The 27,904-nt window shown below is 38.6% G+C and overlaps 1 protein-coding gene across 1 annotated transcript; it reads right to left on the bottom strand.

Annotated features, from left to right (window-relative positions):
- Positions 1–45: 45 nt before the first annotated feature.
- Positions 46–27,130, bottom strand: LOC306762762 (heparan-alpha-glucosaminide N-acetyltransferase; the record flags this gene model as incomplete). The annotated part of the gene is made up of 17 exons (XM_079249365.1): positions 46–227; positions 3,758–3,870; positions 4,926–4,996; positions 8,397–8,474; positions 12,344–12,430; positions 12,528–12,651; positions 13,189–13,310; positions 13,765–13,877; positions 16,232–16,392; positions 16,487–16,517; positions 17,293–17,369; positions 20,173–20,255; positions 23,063–23,123; positions 23,194–23,263; positions 24,999–25,114; positions 25,974–26,095; positions 27,050–27,130. 17 exons carry the CDS (start codon positions 27,128–27,130, stop codon positions 46–48), a joined length of 1,692 nt encoding a protein of 563 aa, XP_079105491.1.
- Between the last annotated feature and the right edge of the window lie 774 nt (positions 27,131–27,904).

The raw sequence follows: 27,904 nt of genomic DNA, 5'->3' as shown, positions 1-27,904 counted from the left end.
AATATACCAGCATCTAGACAATCAAGGGTGGACATATCATCTTGCTTATATTTTGAGGAAAAAATTCTTCCTGTACAGTAGATAGGCAATGAGCACCCACAGAGCAGTTCCCCATAGGCTTTGCAGAAGAAACTCCCAGTGGCTCGTCTGGAGGCGCATTTCCCAGCTGAACGGAAAGTAGAAACCAAGTAGAGAGTGGCCAACATACACAAAGATGGAGTTCATCCCTGTAGAAGGAAACAAGAAGGTTTTTGAAAAGGATTTCTCAGTTTTATTGCAAGATATTGAATTATTTTCAATCAGATAGTTTTTTCAGAGCTATGCATTCCCTGCTTCCGCTCAGAAGGGCTGAATAAACAACTATTTTGAAGAAATTATGAAGGTTTTTCCTGCAGTCTGACCACAAGGAAGCCAATAACTAATAAAAAAAAAAAAAAAAAGAAAGAAAAAGAAACAGAAAAACTCAAAACAAACAAAAAGAAAAAAACCCTCTAATATCTTACATAGCTGTACAAGGTTTATAACACCACTGTCAGTTAGCCGTTGGTCAAATGATTGATATGAAAAGACATGAGACTGCTTTATAGTCCAAAAAATGAGTACCACTCTTTATTTCCATGCAGACACAGACCATTAAGACATTCCCCCAAAGTAACAGCAGGCTTTTATATCCTATATATATATATATATATATATATATATATATATATATTCCTGCAGCTCTTAAGCAGGTAGTTGGGCCTACTTCCCTCTTCTAGTTCCTCTGCTCTACCAAGAAGACAAGAGGTAAGTAGTAACATTAGTCGTTGAGCATTTAAATGTACACACTTGAAACTATAACAAAGTAAAAATGTATAGGAAGTTTTCCGATAGAGCAATGCTAATAAAATTCTCTTCACAGATAAAGGATGGCCAGTCCCCCTCTACAGACACCTATCAACATTCAACTTTGCACAATTTCAATAAACAATTAATCAGTGTGCTTACTTATCGTCATTATTTATTTAACTTCTGTACCAGCTATTCACTATTCAAGTTGTGATGGAGCCACACATCTCCATCACAACCACACAGTTTTTCCTCTCATTTCAGTGCATCCTTCCTCTCCTCATGCTTTAGTTCCATCTGAGATATGAGCATAGGAGGTGAGGAAAAGACATAAGGAGAGAAAAACGGTCATCTGACAAAATCACAGTTTTAAACAGTTTATTAGATGTGACTTATGTTACACAACAACCCGCCACTGTGTTTTCTTATCTCTCCACACATGAGCATTAAATGGTAGACTCATGACAATTTATCATCACTTTAAATTCAATTTAAAAATTATATAATGCCTTTTACTCCAGAAACTAACAAGAAGCTTGACATGTAAAAAAAATCTACATTAGCATAAATTTCCTTTGCAAAATTTTTTGCTATTGATTTAATTCGTAAAATGAAAGAAAAATGTACATAAGTGTAAAGAAAAATGTCTATCATATCATAAAGGATGAAACCCAAGCTGAAACCTAACAGCATTTATGGTAAGATCCCAGTCATAGCTGCCCAGTTCAAAATTTAAAACTGAGACCTAATCATATGTTTTCAATAGTTACATGCATACATATTATTTTAACGCAAAATTGTTTGTCCAGATGAGTGTTTAGGGTCTGCTCAAGAACAATAACACACCTAAAAATGTGTTACATGATTAGTGACATGCACTGAGCATGCACACATACAAAAAGGTACCACAGTGCAAACAGAAATGCAGACTCAGGCTTTTTGGGGTCTGACCTGACATTGTGCTCATTTTCTATAATGCTGTTCTTGGTAACATAATCAGATATGGTATGGCATAATAAAAGGTAAGTCTAAATCTGGGCTCACAATTATAGTGAAAGCAACTATGAAAGTAGTCAGATTAAATAATCTACTTTAGTCCTCTCAGTCTGTTTATGAGTTTTTGTAATTAGACAGGCAAACAGAAATGTCAAAACAGTGGAGAAAGAATCACATCTACTTGGATAGTTTTCTAAAGGCAGTATGGGATGGGATCAGTCCCATCCAACTACCAGCCAATTACCTGCCTCTCCATGACATGGAGGCTCCCTGTTAGGCATCTAAGGTAAGTGGGCACATGGATCAATACATGGCGAAGACATAGAAAGGCATTGGCAAAGGAACCAGAGGAGCCAAACATCAGCTGCTGGTTGACAGAACAGTCGCCCGAAACTGCAAAACCAGACAGACAAACCTGTGTACCGCCTGGATTGACTACCAGAAAGCCTACGACTCAATGCCACACACATGGATCCTGGAATGTCTGAATCTGTACAAGATCAACGGCAGCATAAGGACCTTCATTGCAAACTCAATGAGGCTGTGGCAGATCACCCTGGAAGCCAACTTCAAGCCAACTGCACAAGTCTCCATCAAATGTGGCATATATCAAGGAGATGCCCTTTCACCACCGCTGTTCTTTACAGGCCTGAACCCCTCAGCCAGCTAATCAACAAGACCGGCTATAGATACCGACTCAGGAATGGGACCGTATCAGCCACCTTCTGTACATGGATGACATTAAGCTGCATGTCCAACGACTATACACTAAGCGCAAAGAAGGGGGCCAGGGACTAGCGAGCATTAAGGCCACTATCCAAGATGAAATACCCAAGCTCCACAAATACATCAGGAAGAGGACACCAAGGGATGAAGCACTTAGTGAATGTCTCAGACAATGGAGTCTGGAGGAACATGAGATGGAAGAACCATCATGGGAGGAAAAGCCCCTGCATGGGATGTACCACTGGCAGATCACCCGAAGTGGTCCATATAAACAAGTCCTGTCAATGGCTGGAGAGGGCTGGACTGAAGGACACCACAGAGGCACTAATCATGGCAGCACAGAAGCAGGCCCTGAGCACCAGAGTGATCGAGGCCCAGATCTACCATAACAGGCAGGATCCCAGGTGCAGACTATGCAAAGGAGCCCCTGAAACAATTCAGCACCTCACAGCAGGGTGCACGATACTGGCAGGCAAAGAATACATGGAGCAACATAACCAAGTAGCTGGCATAGTGTACAGGAACATCTGTGCAGAATATGGACTGGAGACCCCTAAATCCCAGTGGGAAACTCCCCTCAAGGTGGTGGAGAGTGAGAGGGCTAAGATCCTCTGGGACTTCCAGATCCAGACAGATAAAATGGTGGTGACCAACCAACCGGACATAGTGATCATGGATAAGCAGCAAAGAAAGGCCGTAGTGATCGATGTATCTATCCACAATGATGGAAATATCAGGAAATAGGAGCATGAGAAACGGGAGAAGTACCAAGGGCTCAAGGAAGAACTGGAGAAGGCCTGGAGGGTGAAAGCAACAGTAGTAGTGATCGGAGCACTGGGGGCTGTGTCCTCCACACTGGAGAAATGAAACATCAGACATCTCTGACCCTCAAGATCCCATATATATATATGATATATATTGCTTTCTAGATCTAATTGAGCCTGTGAGAGTTTACAAACATCAGTGATAAAGTGCATCATGTTAGTGTAATAGATTGGATTAAATTTAGCTGTCTCAAAAACAGATAATAAACACGAACCCACAAATAAAATAATACATAATATAAAAGGATGATAGCCTAAGGACTATGACAGGTTTCATTTTTGAAGCAGGGCTAAACTGTTCAAATAAAACATACAGGTGAGGAAGCAGGTTAAGGTTTTGATTTCAGCCAAATTGAGTGTCTTTGCTCATGAATAAACAGTACCTGGGTATATGAAGGGCTGTCCACCCCACCAGCCTTTGATATCAATGACAAAGTACATGCCTCCAAGCAGCAGGAAAGAGAAACAGCCCATACACACCACGTAGGACAATGACCTGCAGAAACAGACTATTAGTAACACTTTATGACAACAGCAACATTTTACTCAGTCCATGTGGGCATCACTAAAATGTTCACACTTTGGTGTGAACAAGGGTGTAAACACACTCCATCAATCCTCTGCTGCAGATAAATAACACCCTGGGGTCTCGAGCCAGTCCAGCAAACCAGTGGACGGTTAGCACTGAAGCATCAGCAGCGCATCTCTGGCGTGTGCCCTGTGGATCAGTGCCAGCCAGCCATGTCCCTGTCTGTTCCTAAGTGCAAGAATGTTTGATGAAATATCATCTAATGCAAAATGGCTGCCTCCCAGAGCCTCTTTGCAGCAAGCTTTTTTTTTTTCATCTCAGCTGAAGTAGGGCCAAAAAAGGACTCTTGGCTGAGAGTTAATTACTTCTAGACATCCAGGCAGGGACTCGTACTCAAGAGCTCAATAACCTGTGCATGATGAACTGCCTATAAAAGCCAGGCAGGTACAGTAATAGCGAAGGATGAGTACGGTGTTAGTGCTGGCCCCTGAGGAACATCATGAGAAATTTGCTTACACATCACAGATGTAATGGTTCTCTTCCTGCTGCAACATTAAAACGATTCACATTATTTTAAGAGGGAATGTGGGGGGGGGGGCTACAAGTCAGTAAGTAAGCTACATCTGTGATAGAAATTGCACCTTTTGCTACGTTAAATCATTATATTCATTTATCAAGGGGCTTTGTCTTGTTATCCAAAAACTGGAATGTGGCTATACAGTTACTTTTCCCAGAGCTAGATCTCCTTCCAGCACATAAAGCTGGTAAAATACATAGTAAGTGTTTCTGAGGTGAAGAGGATACAAGATTCTCTATATTTGCTGGAGAAGTGATCATGTTGGGCGGATGTATAACCGCTTCACCTCACACTCCTGACTGTCTGGGTGATTATTTACAGTCATAGAGGCCGTTAGAGGTAAGTAAACGAGTGTTTTAGCAGCCTTGATTTGTGCCCGTTGGAAGCCCATCCTTTTCTTTTGTGAGGAAAAGTGGCTGGATTTAGAGGGTCAGGAAGCACTTACCAAAGGTTTTTATTGACAGGTATAAATCCTTCGTCTCGTGTGCACTTAGAAAGGATGGCTGCAGAGATTCCCTGAGGGTGGAAATGAAACAGATTTCAAATCGATGGAGGGCGATAAAGCAATCTGTGTTTGGCTACTAAAATGTGCGGCAACAGATAGCAGGTCCAACAGATTAACCGATTATATGGGGATCAGATGAGAAAAAGTGCATCAAGTCACGCACACAGTCAGGCGTCGAAGGCCAGTTTGAGCATCCACACAACCTGAAATAAGACAATAAAACACAGGGAGCCAAATAAAAAGCTCAATGAAGGCCAGCTTTTTGGTCTTTTTAGCTCAACATACAGGGCAAATTCATGACCTAATGAACTCTACGTCATTTAATGTCTCGTTTGTTTACCTTTATATGTTATTTAGATGCGTGATGAAACATTTTGTGTGAAACTCAGGGCAGTGTATCAAAATCCAAACACGCTCGTTAGGTGGATATCCATCATGTGTATAGATGACAGAATCGATGGTGTGGAAATAGCCTAGCTGGGGCTGGATTGAGTCTCCAGGCTATCCAGGCAGCAGGATGTGGGATTGGGCTGGTATGTGGGGCAATCGCTCAATTTCAATCTCACACGTCTGGAGCCTGATCGTTGAGTTTTAATTAACTGGGGCTGTTGTTTATTATGAGGAAGATGCATGAATGCCCCAAATCACAGCAGAACAGAATCTGCGCTGTGAAACCCAGCTTGTCACTGTAGGTCTCAACTCTGTTTTGTTCTTTACAGAGTAGGTCTACTGTTGAACGATCCTGTGGTGGAGTGCACACCGTGCAAAGACCCCCACCACCACCAGCACGACCCTTGCTAATGTCAAGAACACATGTCTGAAACAAAAGGCCGCTCAGCTCTGCTTTTGGCCTCCACTGTGAGCTGAACTTGTATTAGAAAAGTCAACATCAAGAGCAGACCAATCGCTAGAATTTTATTTCATCCTTTTGTTTACTGTGTTAGTTTAAAAAAAAAGAAAAAAGACATAAATTCAATTAATGGAGTTTAAATGCTGAAATTACAGTACCAAAGCAATTGTTTATGTCAGGAGCTCATGGGTTGATTATGAGCTGCGTTCCTTTGGTCTGTATCTTTTCTTGAATCAATAAAAATGGCCTGATCTCTCCGTCAATCATTGCAATGCGAGAAAAATCTATTTTATTGTAATTCTCTATTTCAGTTTACCAGGATGTTATATGCTCGTATTGATCCATCTCATAGCGTTGTAGGATCTTGAATATGTCATCTCCAACATCATAATCGTGAGCAGCATCCTCGTCATCACTGTTGTGTTAACGGCGACAACAGTGGTGAAATACAGTGGACAAACATAAAGGACGATTATTTATTCATTTTAGTGTGTGTTACTTCATCACTCCATGCCTCTGGGAGAAGCCAAATGGACCTAATTTATTTCACCTCCCTCCAGCCACTCACTAAAGAATGATAGTCAATAAGATTCAACACCAGGAGACAAAATGGAGGAGATTTGTCATTTACGAATTGAGGTTAATGACATTAAATTCTCACAACAGAATTTCAATTGATTCTTCTGTGTATAAGCAGGATTTTATCCCAATTTACAAACTCAAACTGCTCATACTTGAAGCTGCAGGAACCTCACACATTTAATTTAGCACATTATGAATGATAAACACGCATGTTAAAGACCAGCATGTTATTGTGAGCATGAGTATTACTGGGCCTAAATCAGCCCAGTCAGTAATGATTGTTTTACATTTCTGGAAAACAGAAATATGGACAGAATTTATCACATAATATATATAATATAATATGCTTTTCTTTTTGTTTTCTTTTCTTTTTTTCTTTTTTTTACAATATGTATACATTAATATTATAATGTAATATTAACTTAACCATGATTTAAATACAAAAAATAAAAATAAAAAGTTGTTATACAAGATTTAGCTGGGTGGGTTCTCTTTTGGGACAATCCATCACTTCATTTGTGCATCCTTATAAGTGCATTCAATATGCTAAGGTTTTGCTTTATCAAATTCATGATCAATTCACCTTATCCAAAAAAGTATGTTACAATTGGCAAAGGAATCAAATACTATGCAACACTTTTTTGGACTTAAAAATGTTCAAACTTTACAATTCTTGAGCATACAGTACTTAGCAGGTTCATAAAATGAAAAATGAAAAAATGTTTTTAAGCTGCCAAATACAGCCTTTAATTCTGATTCTTCGCCTGCTTAGGTTTTTAGATGGTTTTCAGATAGTATGGACCAGCTGAAACAACATTAATTGTGTGGACTGCTAAATCCCCCTGGGATATTGTATCTGATATTAGATTTTATAAAAAGCCTCTTGACTTGTTCGGTCTTCCATAAATGAAGAACCTTCAGCCTCGCTTCAACACAGACTAGATAAATAAACCATATTCAGTTAAACATAACAGTTTAGACTATACAACCGGATATCCAAAGCTTTACAAAAAGCACTGAGACGCACACGGACTTCACAAGACCAACTTATTCTTGTCTTTTTTTCTCTCTGTCTGACTCTACCCTTCTTTTCATTCCACACAGTTTGATTTCAAAGGCTGGGTGATGAAGACAGCTCCTCCAGCTCCATCATTGCTCCAGGTCATAGGGCCGGCGGTTCAGGGTGTCTCCCTCCGCAGCAAACAGGCTCCCACTAACCCCGTTTTACAAACGAGCTACGTGCAGCACGACAGTAAATGTACATGAAAATGGTAGCCGTGCACAGTTCTGCACAGCCTGCACTTTCTACATGGCTGCCTCTTTGTCTTGTTAGAACCAACTAACAGCCTCCTGTCACAGGTTTAGAAATGCAAAACACGTCATCTCCTGTAACACTTGCTTTCCCCCTGGGGGACTTAGTCCCCTTCTAAATTAAACAAGAGTCCTTCTTGGCTCTTTTTGTGCTTTCAGACCACCCACAAACGGATTTAACCTTAAAAGCTTGAAACAAACAGATTTAATGATCCCATTTATGAAAAAACTTTTTTTTTAATCGAATTAATACCTGCATCTGGTTGGTCTGTTTCAAGATCTTTTGCTCACAGGTACCTGATCTGATTGTGCACTTCTTGCTAAAGACTGTAAATAATATGCAGAACTCTTATAAGCTAAAACCACATGTGAGGCACAGAGAGGCAATGAGAGACAGTGTGTATCCCCCTGAGGAGCCGGATACCCATGTCTTCCCGGAAGCACAGCCCCACATGGATGTTGTTTAATTGTCGCGAGATTGCACACATGCTCTCTGCTCAGTCCTACTAATAAATGGTTTTGGCAGATATGACTAATACTAGACTGGAGTAAAACAACACTCAGGTCTGAGTTATCAAGGAAAGACAATGTTTTAAGTGATTTGCTGTCTTTGTTTTAAATCATCACCTAACTTTTACATTAATTTATTACTATATGGTGTAACATACCAGGATGATGGCCCACACAAAGTATCGACAGAGGATGTGGACGCTCTTCCTCTTGTAGAAAATGATAATTTTCCCCGCCTGCAGAAAAACAAGTAGGGATCATTTCTGACACGACAACTGATTTCACTCACCAAGTTAATGAGAAATACCACATAAACACCAACACCCAGTGTGCCTGGACATTTGGCCTTGGGTAACTAAATAGTCCTGGGATGTAGCTGTCGATGGCTTGTCCCTGATGTGGCGGTCACATTTCTCCCATCCCGCGCAGCCAGATGTGGCATGTGAGTCATCTGCAGCCTCTGATTAATTTGGTGGTGATGAATATGTTTCAGCTGACAACATTAGCATGGACGAACACAGAGGAGGGCAGCGGACACCTGGTGTGTCGTCTGAGACCTGCTGACTGAAGGGCTCACAGCTAAAACGCCCACTGGGAATGAAGCAATGCGGCTGCTTTTGCGCTGCAACTTCCCACAGCCCAAATGGCACTAAGTGACACTGTCGCTATCAGAGACTCAGGTTGAAAGCTCTTTGCTCACTTTCTAACAAAATTATGTTGACAAAAGAGGACAGCTGTGCATGTAGAAGCAGAAAATTTCACATTTACTAAGCGCAACTAACATTTTATCAAAGGAAAGGCTATTTACATGTTTATTTTCTATATATTATTACCACATTAATGCACTGGAGAAGGGGGTATCTGTTGGAATTAAAGAGGCTGCTACTCTTGAAATTAACCAATCACGGTTAAGTACTGTGGTAACTTAGGGGATAGTTCATTCCACTCTCTGGTCACTTTTTATGGCATACCTGTTTACACAAATACCTAACCACCCAGTCATGTGGTAGCAAGTCAATGTATTTTGTACAATGGGCTGAACTTTGGGGCAGATGGGCTGCAGAAGCACACCATACTGGTTTTCCACTCTTTCACTCTGTCAGGATGAACAGGAAACTGAGGCCACAATTCACACACACTCACAAATATTGGAAAATAGTAGATTGGAAAACTGGTCTGATGAGATTGGCACGTAAAGTAAAAAGCACTTTTAAAAAAATTAACCCTGTTTCATAATTGTTTTTCAGCAATTACTCTTGATTACTGTGTGGTGGTTGTAATGGTTGAGAATTTTAAGAATATAAAAGCTTTTTATCTCAATTTTATTGTTTGAAACAAGGTTACATGAAGGGAAAAATGTGAGCATGCTTTTATTTATCACTGGCTGCAACCGAAGTAATAAATTCAAATGACCAACAAAACATCACACTTCACACACTGTTATCGTACTGTATGTTTAACAAAACCTGAGTCAAAATCAAGAGGTACTGTATGAAAAAGTAGTTCTTATAATTAAAACGCTTACAGAAGCAAATTTTTGTGAATAACAAAGTGATAATTTTCTGTACGATATGATCATTTTCTTACATTGTTGCAAAGGAATTTTGGTCCTTTCTTCTAAATTTGTTCAAGCGAGGTCCAACCAAGCCTGTGAATCAGGTTGGGGTCTGGACTTTGACTCCATCACTGCTGTCCAGCATTCACACAATAGTATTCCTGTTTTTTTATTCTTGGTTCTTCAGTGTATTTGAACTCTTTCTGCTTCCACATACTTTCGGCTAAAAACATAGTACAAACTTTAAATGAGTCACAATCCACTGGGCTGCTTTTACTTTTCTTTTTGATATCTTTAACTTTTTTAAAAAATTTTTTAAGTATCATATTTTTAAAATCATTCAAATCATGAGTTTTGCATTTTTCCTTTCACACACTAGCTCCACTAACCTTTCACCTGTTTCCAAAACTTCAAATAAACTCATAACTCCTTCTGCTTTTGTCCTACAGACACATAATATACATCAAAACATTGTAAATCTTCTTGGCTTTATTCCAGTCCAAGCCTGAAAAAGCTAGGAAATACTGATTTTAACAATAAGCCTCCAAGCGACCAAAAGTCTACTTTTTCTTCTGTTAGACTCCTATTAGAGAAATAATATAATTTCCATTAAGGCCTCAGCAGATTTCATCCACGCTTGCTCATTTCAGCTCAACTTTCAAACTTTTCAAAACATTTAAACACCATTCTCAGCTTTAAACATTTATACTATATACTTCAGCTTCATAATTACGTCATTTCAGCCATCTTCAACTGTCCTTTCCTCATTTCAGTGCAATTTCCATTTTATTTTTAACTTTAACTGACTTTCTAATGTCAGTTCTACTTTAAACCATTTTGACTACATTTGCACACCACTTACACTTTTAAAAACCTGCAACTATTAATTTTAGCTTGATGATAATTTCCACTGAGGCTTCAACAAAGAGATTTCAACCATCTTCAACAGTCTTTTGTTAATTTTTGTTAATTTCTCAACCATTTTGACCACATTTCAACATCAGTGAGTTGATTTCGCTAATAGATTTATAATAAAATATGTTTTATTTCATAAAAAGCTCAAGAAATTACATTTGCACAGCATTTTGAGCTTCAAACACTTCTAACATTGGGTTAGATAATGTCAGCCAAGACTATAACAAGCCCATTTCAACCATTTTCAACTGCCCTTTTACTCACTTAATTTCAACTAACAATTGTCTCTACATTTAGACGCCAGTTTAAGCTTCAAACTAGTATTTGCATTAGCTTTACAAATATTTCCACTTATGTTTCAAAAGCAGATTTACAACATCTTCAACTACCTTAGTCTTATTTCAGCTCAACTGTAAGGCCATTTTACCCACATTTGCTTTAAACACTTCTATGAAGCCTTTTGATCGTTTCAGCTTTTTTTAAGCATTACAGTTCAGACTTTGTTGCATTACAGCATTTTTACTGCTGCTCTGCAAGAACAGCAATTTTTCTAGTTCTGTTGTGTATTTGCTGTTGTGTTTGGGATCATTTTCCTGTTGTATGACCCACTCAGCCAAGTAAAGTTTTAAAAATCAGAGATTGTTTCACATAACTCTATAGTACTTTGTAGTATCTATAGTACTGATCCTAATCACAAGAGATAACAAATCACTTTGAATCTTTAAAATTGACTCATTTGAAGATTAAAATCAAATAAAAATAAGTCATATTTTGTGGCATTGTACATCCAAAAAGGAGCTCAGCTATTAAGATGGTCACAGTTAATACTTCAACGCATGATCCCTTAAATATCTTGTTTCCACAACTTACACCCATCTGGTTTCCATGTAACCAGATGGAATCAGTACTTTTTACTTACTGATAGGCCCAAACATTGTTTAGAAATGGCTTTCACAAATTGATGAACCCAAAAAACTTAAATTATGTCTTTTTTTATATGCTATTGTGTTAATACACCTGGATGTCTCAGACCAGGAAACAGCTTGATCCTCTGCTTTTACAGCAGTGCTTATATTCACTCGTGATCAGTTAATCAAGTGCATTTGTTCCTCTGCAGCTGGTTGCTGCTTACTCTCCTACTTCCTGTGGAGACTATAAATATGGACTTAGTTTTTTATTCACCAGTTCTATATTTTAGCAGTTTTTCATAAATGGAAAAAATGGTGGCATAGTTGTTGTTTTGTTCATCTCAAGTTTTAATCACCTTATTTTAGGACTTCTTCACAGAGATATAGCACCTACATTAACTGTGACAGTAATATGATTCATTTTTTGTTCAGCTTTATTTTTAAAGTATTTTTGTTTTACAATGTTATTTCTTGTAGTGATTTCTCTTGTTTAGACCTGATTTCATTTCTTTGTCATTATGATATATTGGTAGTAAATTAGGATGAAAACCTGCAACAACATTTAAGCATTTTTGTGGTTATTTGGTTATTTGAATAACATATGTAAAAATGTATTCTGAATAGTCTATAATAAATATAATTGATAATAAAACTGTGAAGTCCATGATTTCACAAGTTAAAAATACATTTTTCCACATTTTTGAGGGAAATAAATGATCCAGCTTACTTGCATCCCTAGAAATCCCATCACAATGGAGTTGATTGTACCCAAAATCCCCTCAGGGTCAAAAGGCTGCACTGTGTGATACATTTCCTAGAAAAAAAAAAGCACAGCAGAGGACCAGCAACTTCACCCACCACATTGTTTTGTACAAAAACACAATCTACTTGTACATGGAAAAGACACTTACTTTGCAAGTGGGGTATCTGTACATGTTATCTCCAAACATCCATCTATCAATGTATGCTGCTGCACCTCCAGTGCAGTTTGGGTAAAGGCCATCATCGCCAATTCCACCAGGTCCCAAATACCCTCTGATAACAAATATGGATATTACACTCTAAATATATACAATAAGAATATCAAAGTAGAGAGAAAAATTAAAAACAAATTTTGTTTTCAAATATGAACAATTGCCTCACAAACCACAATCCAATAAAGACTAATACCAAAATCTGTGAGCAAACATGGTATTACTTTAACCACAGTTTTTTAAACCTGATGCCATGTAGGGTCAAGAGATGGTAAGAAAAACAAAACAAAAAGCAGAAGGCACAGAGCGAGGAAGATGGATCCTCTGCCTGCCCTCCTCTTATTGCACTTGACAGACTGAGATTGGCTAATTATACCGTCTGAGGCATCCACCACAGGCCCATAAATCACAGTGGTTCATAGCACCTGCAACACAAGGTGCACAGTAACACCTCTGCTGCACAGTACTAATTCTAACTGGAAATTATCTTAGCATGCAGAAGTGGATGGAACATGTTCTTTTCTACATGCATGATGTTTGATGGATAAATGAGAGGATTGCATTTGAAAAGTTACATCGGATCATTGTTTGGACTTACGTGGGGCAGTTGGGTACGGGCATGAGGAAAGTGATGCATAGCCACACAATCTCCAAAAGGATTATAATCAACCACTGTGGCCAGTAAAGGAGGACATCTTGGACAGGATTCCACCAGTGATGCTGCACACACGAATGTTTACATTTTCATTCATTCAATTTTTGTTTGACTTGAGTTTATTTTTCTTCTTTGTAGCATTAATAATAGCAGATACAGTTAAGTTTACATTCAAGTTTCAAAGAATTCATAACTTAATTTTGCAGTCATGTGGTGAAAGTTTATATTTGTTCAAGAGTTTGTTAGCTTAGTTAGCATGCTAAGAAGCTGTTAGCAAAGATGTTAGCAAAGGTGGAATGTTAAGAGCAGTCATAGCATGCAAACTACTCTTTATTATCATGCATATACTAGCATGCTAACAACATATTCACTGTATAGGGTTGGGGAGCTTCACTAAAAGAGTTTTTAGCATGACTTGGATTATTTGGTCGAGTAAAATGTGCTGTCTCAGGTTTGACCTCTTTAATGTCTTTTTTGTGTGTAATGACAGATGAAAGTAAACTTGACAGACGAGCTCACCGATCTCATGGGGATTTCTTTCTGGCCCCAGAAAGTCTGCAGGAGAGACAGAACAAAGTAGGTGAAGGCTAGACGCTGCAGCACTCCAGGGATCCTAAGCCAGGACCAGGACACTGGAACACAGTCAGCAACATGCAGGATAAGCACAACACTGAAGTGCACACTGACATACTCTTTTACAGCACTTGCAAACTTGAACTTGTAATGTTTACCATCTCAACCAGCTAATATACAGAAAAGCTTATTGCAGATTGGAACAATTAGGAATCTTCTCAGTTGCTCTGTTATTTCCTTCATGTCCTACAGGAGGGCGATATCATGAGCGTGTGGTGGGGTCAACCCTACATGGAAATGTCAAGAATGTGGCATGCTAATCAAAGATTCCCACTTATCTCTTGGTCAAACTGGGATGGATAAGATTGGCTGCTGTTTGAGAGATTGATAGTAATCTACACATTAGTTAATTGAAAACCTCTTTGTCACACAAAGTGCTGTAAAAACAATATGATCCTGATCATTGATCTGGACAAATCAAATAAGAGGCGGAAATGTCTCCGTTCACAGGAAAAGAGGAAGCTTTTACTAATGAGACTTTAGTTAAATCTGCAGGTTACACACCCACAAGGATAATTTATTGTTTTCTTCTAACATGAAATGTTGTCACATAGCTACAGTTACAGGGTTCACTGCAGCATAACATGTTGAGCCTTTAATAGTCATTTATGTCTTTTGGGGGTTTTTTTTGTTTGTTTTTTTCTTGTTGAGCATGACATTTAATATGCCAGTGAAAAAGTTGCTGCATGCTGAACACTTTCTGTGACAGATTGAGAGCAATAATTGTATTTAATGGAAGTCAACAAGATTAAAAAATACACCAGAAAATAGAGAAATTCAGGCAATTCAGCTGCAGAAGTTTCAAGCACAGCATCTGAAATCATTTTAATGTCAATTGTCTTTTTTTTTTTTTTTTTTTTTAATTCTGTCACCTTGAGGAAAAAAAAACATTTCAGAAAATACTATTTTATTAAATAATTGATTCCTAGGTTTTAAACTGAATTTACAACCAAATTTCTTCAGTTTCTCTATATTGTCTCTCTATAACTCAGTGTCAAATGAGTTATTTCAATCCATTGCTCATTATGGTTTATTTCTAATTTCTCAACTAGCAGAACCCTGCTGAAAAAAGAGAAGAAACTGATTTTAAGGTTTCAATTTGACTCTCCTTTTACAGTTACATGGATGTTTAACCACAGCTGGAATAATTTGAAATGACTCATAACAAAGGTTAACACCTTTTTTTCCCCCATGTGACATTGAAAGGGTTTAGCAAATCTCGCTGATGTGACTCCATTCTCTTATTAGATCAAATCCAGGGACTGAAAAGCCAGGGTTGTCCTTGGAGACAGAGGGCAAAGCTGCAGTTTATGGTAAAAGTCACTGCATCGTTTTGATCAGCTCCAGCAGCCGAGCCCACCGACAGCAGCTGCATGGAGCTCAAGTGTGTAACTCTATCTGTTTGTAATTGTCCATTACTGCAGTGGTTGGTTTTTGCTCAATCCACCGCTGTTAAACGTCCCCTGGTGCTAGATTTTGAGACTGCACACACAACAACAATATTTTCGTTAACCCAGTTACACAGACATCCACCCAGGAAAGTCCATTAGCACCACCGGTAGCTAATGTGTGAAGGGCGCCTTGTGCATCCCAAGTGGATGGTGAAACAGGGATTTTAAGCACTACTCCCTCTTGTTAACCCTGACTCAGTCTCAGAGTCAGATTAACCCATTAAACATAACTTTTCATAAAGCTAAACCAAGTGCCAAGTATGACCATCAGATTCTGTACTTGGTAAAATAATTTCTGAACTGATTGTTATTGTTATTGTTGAATAAAGACTGAAATATTTAGGTAAAGAAACTTTGTTTGATGCTCTTTAAAATGGCAGCACCGTTTGTCTGCATGTTTAATTTGTCATATTAACAGATGGATCAGTTCCATCTGTTCTCTGACTGGTTCTCAAGTGGACATATCATCAGACCCGGCAGTCTAGTATCGAGCAGAATACAGAAATATATAATTAAAACAAACAGTCTTGCATGGTAGCATGGTTAGCACTGTGGCCTCACAGCCTCGGCTGGGGGGATGTTCAAGTTTGCATGTTGTCCTGGTGTATGCATAAGTTCTGTCCGGGTACCCTGGCTTCTTCCCACCGTCCAAAGACATGCATGTTAGGTAAATTGGTTACTATAAATTCTCCCTAGTGAGTTAGTGTGAGTGTGAATGGTTGTTTGTCTCTCTGTGTTGGCCAGGCAATGGACTGGCAACCTGCAGGGTATACCCTGCCTCTTGCCCAGTGGTTGCTGGGATAGGCTCCAGCTTTTCCCTGACCTTTAATTGGACTATGCAGTTGAGAAAATGAATGAACAAACAATGCTTTTGTTTTCGTGTCTACATATTTTGCACATACACGGTCCATCTCTCGGAGAGTAGTTAAGAAAGCAGAAGCCAAGCATCACAAGCACGACTGTTCTCCAGGTGATTTTTCGCAGCAGCTGCATTCGGCTGACTCCCCTCTTCTGCATGGAGTTGAAAGCCAAAACCACTGAAGTCCCAATTATAAACACAAACCTGCCAGACACAATGGTATGACATCACTTACATCATCATAAGACATTTGTGAATAGGACAGGAAATATTGGAAGTTCTCTTGCACCATACCTACCATGGCATGACCAGATCTGCCACAGTTAGACCTGCGACAAATTCACAAGCACACTAAATAAATACAAAATAATCCATAAATACTGGAATTTTGTGTAATTAGACTTTACGTTTCTTGTGCTGCGAAATTCTTGGCACCAATAACAACACTAGATTGATTAAAGGTTGTTCTTAAAGTACTGCTTCTGTCATTAAACCTCCATTCTGTAAAGCAGTGATTACTAAAGACCTGAGCTCCTGTGACAAGTGGTAGCTTTGCAGCCAAAACAGTATGAACTAATCCATCGCTGAAATCAATACATTCTTGCTCATGTGGCAAAAAGCCTATTAAAATGTTTGAATTGAGTGTGCTGCCAAACAATAACTTGCATGTAAAAAAAAAAAAGTTATATTGACATATTTGCATTTTTCGTGTTTATTTACAAGAGAATAACTTTACTTTCACCATTAAGTAGAGGTGTTATGTTTGAGAGCACCTCAACATTTTCCACTCCTTAACGCTCCTCCCATCTTCTCCTAACTGTCATTCAAACACTCCCTCATCTCTCTTCTTCATCTGCTACTAGTTGCCTATGACAATAAACATCTACGAATCATGCATCTGATTTGGGCCTGTATAAAGAATGGCATGCAGCATGCACGTGACTGCATTAATCATAATTATTAACGACAGGTCAGACTGTGCTGCAGACATGATGAGGATTGTTGCCATTGATTAACAGCTTTAGGCGTCATGCAAGGCACAGATTGTAGTGGACAGGCTACTCTTCTTTAGTGAATGCATTCATGTCCTGTGTTTTACTTAACCGTTCCATGGTGCATGTTGAAAGAACCAGTAGCCTCCTCCGCCATAGTTCACAAACACCATCACTGTGAGGGAAAACCTACAGAGAATTTACAATGATGAGAACAGGCTGGAGTGCACCATTGTCAGTCTGTAAAAAATTGTTTTATTAAGGTACATTCAATGTGTAAATGAATAAAATGTGGACAAAGATGCACAATAATAATTTCTCAAACTTTTCTGCCAGCTCAGCTTTATTAAACTGATTATAGCTGAATCTAAACTTATGAATTAAAGTAAGAGAAGCCAAACAAGATGCTTTTTTTTCCATTGTGTCACAACTCCAAAAGCAGGGTAATGCAACCTAAGCATTATGAATCACTCAGGAAATGAACACTTGTCCTCTGGATCTCCTCATGCAGCTTTGCTGACTAAAGACTTTGAGCCTAATATATGATACACTTTATATTTTAACACTGGCCAAGGCTGATGAAACCCAGCATTTGTGATGGAGTGCTTGACTGATTCAGACACTGGAGGGGAAAAATAAAGGTGTCTGTACTGCCTGTCAGAAAATGGGCCGGGAAGGGGGGCTATTACACAACACAAAGTTGCAGAGAATCTAATTCATGGAGATGCAGCTGTGACAACTGCTTCAACACCTTCGACATATAAATTCATGTTTTCATGTGTTGTTTAATCAAAAAGACCATAAGGGTTTCTTTAAGATAATGGCATTAGCACAGCCTCTAAGAATGAGACTGTAAGATAAGGTGCACTGTATCTAACTCTGCCTCCTCTTGTTTTTCTGCCTGGATTCAATTAAGAGGTGCACCAAAGCCATTACTGCTCTTTTAGCCCCAACCTGCTGATACAAGATTTTAATCGGTCACTATCATCTCCAAAAGGCTATTAAAGCAGAGTAAACCCTGGCGCACGTGTCTGTGTGCTCTTTCTCTGCCTCTCGCACATTTGCGCACATATACACAGAGGCTATCCTTTAAATTTTGACAAACATATCCATTAGTTGCCATAGTGATGCAGACAAAGGTTAAATCCTTAGTCAGATGAGACCTGATGAAGATCACAGCAACCTCACAGCTTACTGGCCTGCTTATAGGAGGGTGTTTTATTAAAACACCCTCCTGCCTGATTCTGAATAAGAACTCCATGACAATGCAAATGATACAAACATGACAATAGAGGATGATACTAGTTCTGATCAAGTGCTTAAGATGATGCATTGTACACAGCATTAGTGTTTAAATTGAAGAGTTGAGGACTTTTTTCTAAATTTCAAATTAAGTTTAAGTTGTTCTTTTTCCTCCCAAACTCTCCACAGAACATTTTTCTCTTTACCAGTAGACATAATTCATGTCTGGCAATCGGTGTCTTAGATTTATAGTAAACGGATTACAGAAAGACTTGTCTTTCATGCAGCAGTGGCAGATGCTTATGACCCACTGATAGACACTCATGCCCTTCTTTGATTTGAATATTTATACGTGCATTACTAATTACAGGATCAGCTTGGAACTTTATGCCTTTACAAACGGACAACAGCAAAGCTCATGGACACTCGACCTAGTCAGCATGGATTATAACCAAAGCGGAAATGCCTACGTTTGTTTTTTCCTTTCTTGTGGTCAAACATCAGAGCGCATCTAAGACTGCATTGAAGGAAAACTTGGATCCCAGTCAAAATAAGGCACAGAATGATTCAGCCACCTGGTGTTAAATGCGACTCACAATCCTTGGTTTTGCTGTAATGGTTGTTCCGTCTGCTCTATGGCACCGCTGACAACCGGCAGTGCGATTTTCTACGGTGGGGAAACTGGTGAAAGGCTTTTAGCAGTGCTTCACAAGATTAAAATTCAAATCCTTTTAGAAAAATTAACGTGCAACTCTACCCCACAGTTCTCTGTATATCATGTCAGTGGAGCCTGAGCAATGATCAGAAAAGCCTTTCAGTTGAGAAGGAAAGCCTTTTGCCTTCAGAAATGCCTCAGCATTTATGGCAGATGACTGATGTGTCTGTTCTCTGTAGAAAGTTGTTACTTATCAGCGGTATGGATCATAAGTCACACAGCAGAGGAGGCACCTGCAGCGTTAATCTTGTGCGCTGAGTCACAGTTTGATTAAGCATGTTACAGAGGATGAGAACTTTCATCACTGCCAAACAGGACATTAATATATGACAAGTGTCTGTAGCCCGAGAGTGACATTTCAAGATTGAGAAGTGGAACTGCGGCGAATTCAATCGAAATTCATCTGTTCTTTGCTCATTCTGCTGAAAATTGACTAAAACCTCTTAAAAATGTAAAAATGTAATGTTTTGAATACAGCACATCTGCTCAGTGGTTTCAGGTGGTTTTCCAGCCAAATAGGAGTCACAGATTGGAAAGGATGCCAATCGTCTGCTGGATGCTGTTTGTGTTCTGCTGGATTTCCTCTTGCTCTGTGCTTTGGCAGGAGATCTGTGGCCATGGGGATGTGTGCTGATATGTTGATGGTATTATTACATCAATTATTTGGCAATGGGAGGTCAAAGCCACACCAGCATCCTGTTTCCAGAGAGGCGTGCTTTGTGTCTCCCCCCCAGGCCACAATTAAGGCTAGCAGGGAGCCCAGATTCAATCACATGCATCACTCCTGTCCAACAGAAACACTCTGTTCCAAACCCGAGACGTACTGATATCAGAAATCATGCCCAAAGCTATACCGTCTGATAACAAAAGCTTCGGGGAGCTTGTGGCCAGACTGTGACCCTTGTATAATTATTCATTACATTGGGCCTGTTGATCTTCATCATGCCTCAGACAGCTCTAAAAAGAGTTAGCATGTGAACGAGCAACATGTGGTGATAGACTGATAAACAAGATGGTTGTTGATGGTGTACATACCCTCGGAAAGTGTCCAGGGAGAGCAGACGTGATGGTTTAGCTTTACCGGGATTATGAGCAGTTTCACAAGCATGTGCATCTTCCTGCAGAGACAACACTGGGAGTAAATTACGTCAGCACTGACGGGGAACAGGTTAGAACTATTGCTATGATGTTGTAATGTCAGGATTAAAATATATACTACTTAACAATTTGTATAAATAACTAGATAAGCATTCAGAGAGTGCAGACCTCTGCCAAGCATCTCATTTCTACCCACACTGTGATTTCCACCGTTGTTATAGTCCCACATTCATTTTGTGTCTATACACTGTTAGATTCCTAGATACACTGATAATGAATCCACAGTGTCTTGGCAGAGTATTGGGGTGTGTGTTGCATGTTTATGTCTTAATTTGTCCGCTTACAATGCTGAAAATTCCAAAGATCCTCCATTTTTTCTTGTTCTGGATTGTAGCATCCAGAATTTCGTCGGGATGTAGATCTATGTTTGATATCTTGTAAAAACTGTTGTAAACATCTCCGGTATTTTTTTGGGCAAGCACTTTGACCATTTAATGTTATCTGCATATATAATGTCCCATCTCACAATGATAAAGAATCCTTCAAAAATTCTGAATCCAGATAGTGATACGGATTCCTCTCAAAATTAAATGGAATCTAAATTAGACCAAAAAAAAAAGAAATCTGACAAGTAATTTATGCGTAATGTTGCTCAAAGACAGGCAAACAAACAGACAGATATACAGTAAGTGCCAACAAAAACCACCTTCTCACGTAACATTCTGACTGTAACAATCATTAGAGTTGATACAGTTAAATGAGCAGCATGTTAAAATGTGTCCATATCTACGGGATTGATTTTTTTTTTTTTTTTTTTACAAAACACTGTACCTGAACTGCCTGAATCATTTTTACAATTGAGCTTTTCTTTCCTAAACTATGTACATCTGTATTCAAATTATCTAATCTTTACCTCTGTGCACTGTATAACGAGTTGGCCATTTTGTATTTGCTACATTTATGCTGGAACTTTTTTTATTCACCATGTAGTGTTGTACAAATACTTTGTGTGATAAATAACATTTATGCATTCATTCATTTTCTATATTGCTTAGTCCAGTTAAGGATCGCAGGGGGCTGGAGCCTATCCCAGAGATCATTAGGAAAGAGGTGGGATACACCCTGGATGTGTCCATCGCAGGGCGTGATACAAAACATGCATACTAAATCAGTTAATCAACCATCATGCAGTGCAGTTTGAAGCTAGCTAGCATAAGCGTTAACTGTTTACATCTATATCTCATTATTGTTATTTTTCTATCTTTTAGAAATAAATTTTTGCAGGGCAAAAACATTTTACTCCTTTAAATGGTCAATTAGATCAAGGGCCCCAATCCAGCAGGTTTTTGTTTTTCTTTGTGCCAGCACACCTGAAGGAAATAATGGGTCATTGTGAAGACAGTAACAAGAACATGTTGGATCCATTTGATTTGATTTGGGTGCTTTAGAGCAAGTAAAGGGTAAAAAAGAAAAAAAAAAACCTGCAGGATGGTGGCCCTCGAGGATCAGTGTGTGTGTGTTTGTGACACCCCTAAACAATAAACATGTCATGGATGAATTAAATCATAATGTAGGCCTCTTGCTAAATATTTTATTACGAAATCAGATAAGAGGCACTAAGATGATCTGATTTTCTGATGGCAAACATTGAAGTTGGAGGTAAGAATTACATGTTGGATCATTGCTGTGAATGACCCTCTCAATTTTTGTGTTGTTGTCTGATCCAACTCTGATATTAAAAGAGGGTAAAGAAGCTTTGAATTTTCTTTTGGTAATTTAGGATAATTTTTACCTATTGTCTCAAAATCCATGACAAAAAGCTGATTATAAATCCTCTTAATTGCCGAAAAATTATGCTAATTGGCATTACTGACCCTTCACTGTTGGACTGATTAGTTATAATTATGATTAAAGTTATTTCTCTTGAAGTGGCAGCAGTTTCCAACTTTCCTGTGTAACATTTGGGTTTTTGATATTGCAAAACTTAAAACTGCCTACAATCATGAACTCATGGTAAACTTTTCTGAAGTGTCTACATATTATTCTGTTGACATGTAAGCATACTGATAAATTAAAAGATCCAAAATGTTTCCTGGGTTAAATCATTTAAAAATAATTTCTTTCCTGGCTCCTTCTCCCACACCCCCGCTCTCTGAAGTCAGTATTTTGATGACTCTGGCCTGCTGCCCTCTCTGTTGGATTAGCCCGACTTACTGCCCTCCATGAAGCAGTTTAAAGCACCAGAGCAGGAAGACACCAGCTCTAATATGTCATGATGGATCTGCATGCCACCCAGACAGCATATGGAAGCCAGAGATGTCTTGGTTAGTAGAATAAGAGAAGCCATTCATGTTCACCAAAAATACACTGCAGCTCTTGCCATGCAGCATGATGATTGGATGGATAAGATGCTTCACCGCTTCCATGTAAGTCTGCGGTACAAATGGCTCTGCTAACATTTGTATCAATCATTCCATTAGTGTCTTCCAAACATCTTGATGACTGGAGTTTCAGAGCAGTTTTGGTATACATAAACCAGAGAAGCTTTTAGATCAAAGCACTGCTTATTTCCGATTAAAAAAAGAACATACAGTGGTCTTTTTGTGCAATATAAAACATAAAATATTTGAGCATTTCTACACATCTAAGCTGGTAAATTTAAATTTCCTTTACAAATATTTTAACATAAACAAATCCAGACTTTTGAGTTCTCTGATTAATTTATGAATGATCTAAAACTAAGCAATCGAATTCAGCTTCTGTCCATCTAATTCCATTTATCAAGATATTAATCCAGTCCATTCATTAAGTGAAGTATGTTACTTACATTATCCACAGAGTACTTTTGGCAGCAGATGGTTTTAATAAATGTCGATGTACAGCGCTTCCTGTAGGAAGATTGTCAGTAATCAGAGAGGGAGGCATTTCTCAAGTATGATGTTTATAATGTGTGTTTACCTGTTGATGAAGGGAATCACAACAGATAGGAGGGCGATTATAGCCAGCAGGAGAGCTGCCACCAGAAGAGCTGAAAAAATAAAAGATAGGTGGACATTTTTGAAATGGGAAGTGAGAGATCAATCTGTACGACTCAATGTCTAGTCAAGAGCTTTTTACTGTACATACACCGCAGAGTTAGATATGAATGGGAATAAAAACGACTGACAGTCCAAACAGTCTGCTTTACTGCTTCCTGTGACTCTGTGACAACCAACTCATGTCAAGTCACAAAGACTTGATGGGAAAAATCCTGGTTGATCCATCAAAGATCAATCAGTCTGGGCAATCTGACCCTTCAGGCATCCAAAGAGGAACATGTAAGGCTACAGTGGAGAAAGTAAAACAAATATTCACAGAACAAGCCAGACTGCAAGAGAAAAAGTGTCACAGTGAAAGTTTACAGCGGAAGAAGACGTGGTTTTATTTTATTTGCTTTAAAAAAAAAAAGAAAGAAAAGGAAAAAAGGAAAAAAAAGGACCCTTTTGGCAGAAAAACAGCAAAGCAAAAGTAATCATTGCTAAAAAGAAAAAAAAGACTGAAAACTTAAAAAATTGTTTAATAATTTACAGCACTGAGAAACTGAACCATTTCGCAGTTCAGCTTTAGATTATATAGCAAGAACAGAAAGAGTCAGGGGTCATCAGAATGGTCTCCTTGCGTCAAAGCACAGGTAATACAGGGACAGTACGCGCACTGTTTGTCTTTGGTGGAAAAACAAACAAAAAGAAGCCATTTTTAAACAGCTGAAACCACACTGGACCTTCACTCTGAACAAAGAGTAGTCACTTAATCGCCTCAGAAAAGACACGGCATGTCCGACATCCATTCATAAAGCAACATAAAGCTCTCAGTGCATAAAGTGCCTGCTCTATCAGTTTCTCTAAATGGAAGCATTTGAAATAACTCAATTAAGCCACGTATGTATATGTATGTATGAATGTATAGTAAATTTAAACAAACACTTCATGCTATTAATACTGTGGGTTTCTGTATCTGAATTAAGGGGCCGAGCAGATACCTTGTGGTACGTGGTACAAACCAGAATACAGTACTAACTTGATTAAAGGGTGCATCTGATAGCAGCACTGAAACACATGCTTGTGGAACCCAGCAAATGACTTTACAAAACCCTGTGGCTAATCAATCTGAGCCACCAGAGCAAACTTTGAAATTCACCAGCAGGGCATCTCTTACCTGTCTTTGGAGCTGCTGACCAGACCATTACTTAAGTTCAGCAAGTCCTATGGGGAGTTTGTATAATCACCAGACTGTGGGAGCTAATGGAAGCTCATCATACTGTGAGAGGTGCAGTCACACTGACCAGAACAGATAATGGCTACTTGGCCCTAAAAGTCTGATCTACAACATAATCTGCAATATTGTTAAGTAGAGTGTACATTATGGAGAGAGACGCTTTCAAAATCCCATTACGTCCTAATCCTTCCACACTCCCTAATGTATTAGCAACATCCCTTGACACACAGAGCCAGACCTTCAAAACAAGCAGAAAAGCTTTTCTTTTATCCCTTTTTAAGAAAGCAAGTCTTATCTGATCAATACACATCATGTCCCATGAGATGGATGAGAATTACAGCTCAGTGGCGATGTGGATGAGAGAGGAGATGCTCCTCTGTGCGGCCTCTGTTAAGTAAAGGATGGATCAAAGGCTTGGATGGAGTGTGTCTATTGCTTTTTTGACTGTCACTGTGTCTCAGTAAGACAATTCAAATATATATGAATACATATCCATGCTTTCTACTTACGAAGGTGGGGATTATTTGGCCTTTTATCCACAGAATGATTGCAGATTGGATCATTGAAGGCCACTGGCATGATCCAAATGGAGTAATGACCGCCTTCCATGTATGTCTGATTCCACCTGCATCAACAGCAATGAAACATTCAGACACATTTCTCTCAAAAATACTATTTGATCTTTTGTTTTTTTTTCATAAAAGCAGGGTGGGGTTTTTCACATAACCCAACAGTTATCAAAACAAGACCTAAATGTTTTCTACTTCACTGTAAAGTTCAGGAGCACCACCTAGTGCCTGCAGGCTTAAAGTGCATGCCTTTGTCCTCATCAGCTCCAGTTTCAGGCCCAAAAAACATGCATTACACGCATGTATTGATCCAGAGTTGGGATGACATACTAGCTATCACTCTGAGTGTTTTTTCAAAGAGGAAAAGGAAATCAATACCTGCACAGCCTGGTTAGAGACCTCTGCATTGATTTAAAAGGACAAAGACTGGACCTCTGAGAGGGCAAAGACGGAAACAAAGGCTTGTCTTGTTGCAGCAAAATTCTTGATACCATGTTTACAGGTAACCCACAAAATGGAAAGCTCTGGTATGTCGGACCTGGCTGGTCTTCCTGTTAACATTTGCAGCTAGGACATGTGGCTTTCAAGCTTTAATGAGCCCTTTTCATCAATATCAGAATGTCAGGTCTTATTAACCCCAAAAAGGCTCCTGATCGATACCCGGCGAGGTGGTTTAAGGGAGGGAATCTATCAGGTCCAGAAAGCAGGTCAGGATGACTCCCCCAGCCTTGTAAATAATCTTACAGACTGCTGACGCAATCATCGGATGCCATCACACTATATTACATTTACAGACAAGAGAGATCCCCTCCTCTCAGTTCACATAGGTAAACAAGATGGAAATCAGGTTATTTTGTCTTTCTGCTTCTAGATAGAGAAGGACTTCACACCTGGTTGGAGAATTAGGCTGGTTACCTGCACAAAGTTTCATTCCTGGTTTGTGATTCCACCTGAATCGTCAGAGTGAATTTGGTGCTGATTTTTGTAGATGCATTTTTGTTGTTGGGCTGTACAGAGACCAGAGGCTGGTATACACACTGAAAAAAGGGAGGAAAATCAGCTTAAATGTTAAATTAATAAACATCCCACTTTAACTTTTCACATAAAAATTCAGTCTCGAGGAACGTTTTGAGTATCTGGTTGTGGTTAAAACAAAAATATAAATGCTGAATGTAGCATGTGGACAGCCAGCAAAATTATTATCAAATTTCTGTTACTAAGATTAATTATTACTATTATTGTATAATATTACATATAACATAAAATATAATATTTAATATAATAACTAATCTGCAAAAAGCATTCAGGAAATATCACACATTTCTTTTTAGCAATTCAAGCGAGAGAAACATATTGTTTTAGAGTGACAAAACAGAAAATACCCTAATATTTGAGTACTGATCAAATTAAACTTTTTATATCCTGAATAAGTTTGAGTAGAACATCCATAGTAAGGGGGAGGGGGGTGTTTCATGTTACATTTAGGATTCAATAAAATATTAGCAAATTTAGGGAGAAAATACTTTTGAAAGCACAAAGTAAAGGTTGTCCTGCCTTTCTGGTCTTTCAATAAAAAAATAAAAAAAAAACATGTAAAACTGGTCAATTACGCTAAAAAAATATATGAAAGACATTTAAAAGGCTAGTTGTTTAAAAAGATCAAACATGGTGGCCAAACTTATGCTTTTAAATCCTTGTCCTTTTCTTGTAAATTTTAAAAAAATGTAAATAAGTAATTTGCCTCAAAATCTGGAGACGTTTCTCTTACCTTCAGGAAATTTAGATCCCTTTTCTCACTTAGCCATTGACAGAATTACCATCTTTTAATTAAAAAGCACAAAACACTCACATGCTACTGTATTTAGAAAAAGAAAAATATGAATTCTTCCATTGTGACAAACAATGTGATGTTCAAGGCTTTTTGCTTCTATCCGTGTGTATTTATTCATTCATTTTATCCCAAACTGAAGCTCCTAACCTGGAGACCTTACCTTGTAGCAGTAATCTGATGTGTAGAAAACCTGAACTTCTTCTATCAGCTGGTTATGAAATGTGAGCAAAGCCTGATCCATTTTCAGAGTAGGCCCTGCAGATTCCAAACACCCCTGATTTATGACTGGGACACAAATCTACTTGTACATCATAAATACATGATAGCAGAAGGGTGTAACAGATAACTATCATCATCAAGATCATAACACACACTCAATATTATTGATTGAGTTGATGCTTATACTTTAAGTAATAACTGTTTCTTAATCATAGGGGACCAGTTAAGCTAAATTAAGTGTGATTATTATAATTATCTTATTAAATCAACACTTCATAATTTCCCTTTAGTGGGACTGTGTGTCACAACGTTACGATAGGAGCATTTGTTCCCCTCTAGGCTTGTATCAAACTGTACAAAATCATAATCACTATCCAAATAAAGAATAAAGCTCACCATTTTTTATGTGTTCTCCATATCCACTGGCAAGGAAAAAGAAAGAAAGTGTTTTAAATACAAGTCCACTGAATTCCATGTTGCTTCTTAAAAACAACCTCTCCTACTGCTCATTTTATAACTCTCACACCAGTATAAAAACTGGTCAAAGGTCAGTACTCTTATGTAGTTCCTTTTGGTTTGTGATGAATACATCAGGGGCAAATATGACCATGTCCCACCATAGTTTATGAAAGAGAGAGCTGTTTAAATTAGTTGTATAAACATGAAAAATGTGTTGCTACAGAAGCCAAACAGGTAATGCCTAATGTGTTTCACTCTGATCTAATGGGTTTCGGTCTAAATAGCAGATAGCTTTCCTTCCTGTCAAAAGCTTCATTCTCATTTTCACATCCAGTCA

The sequence above is a fragment of the Telmatherina bonti genome (assembly GCF_933228915.1).
Source record: "Telmatherina bonti genome assembly, chromosome: 11".
NCBI lineage: Eukaryota > Metazoa > Chordata > Actinopteri > Atheriniformes > Telmatherinidae > Telmatherina > Telmatherina bonti.
Note: the sequence above shows the minus strand (reverse complement) of the source record. Positions and strands in the feature narration are given on the sequence as shown.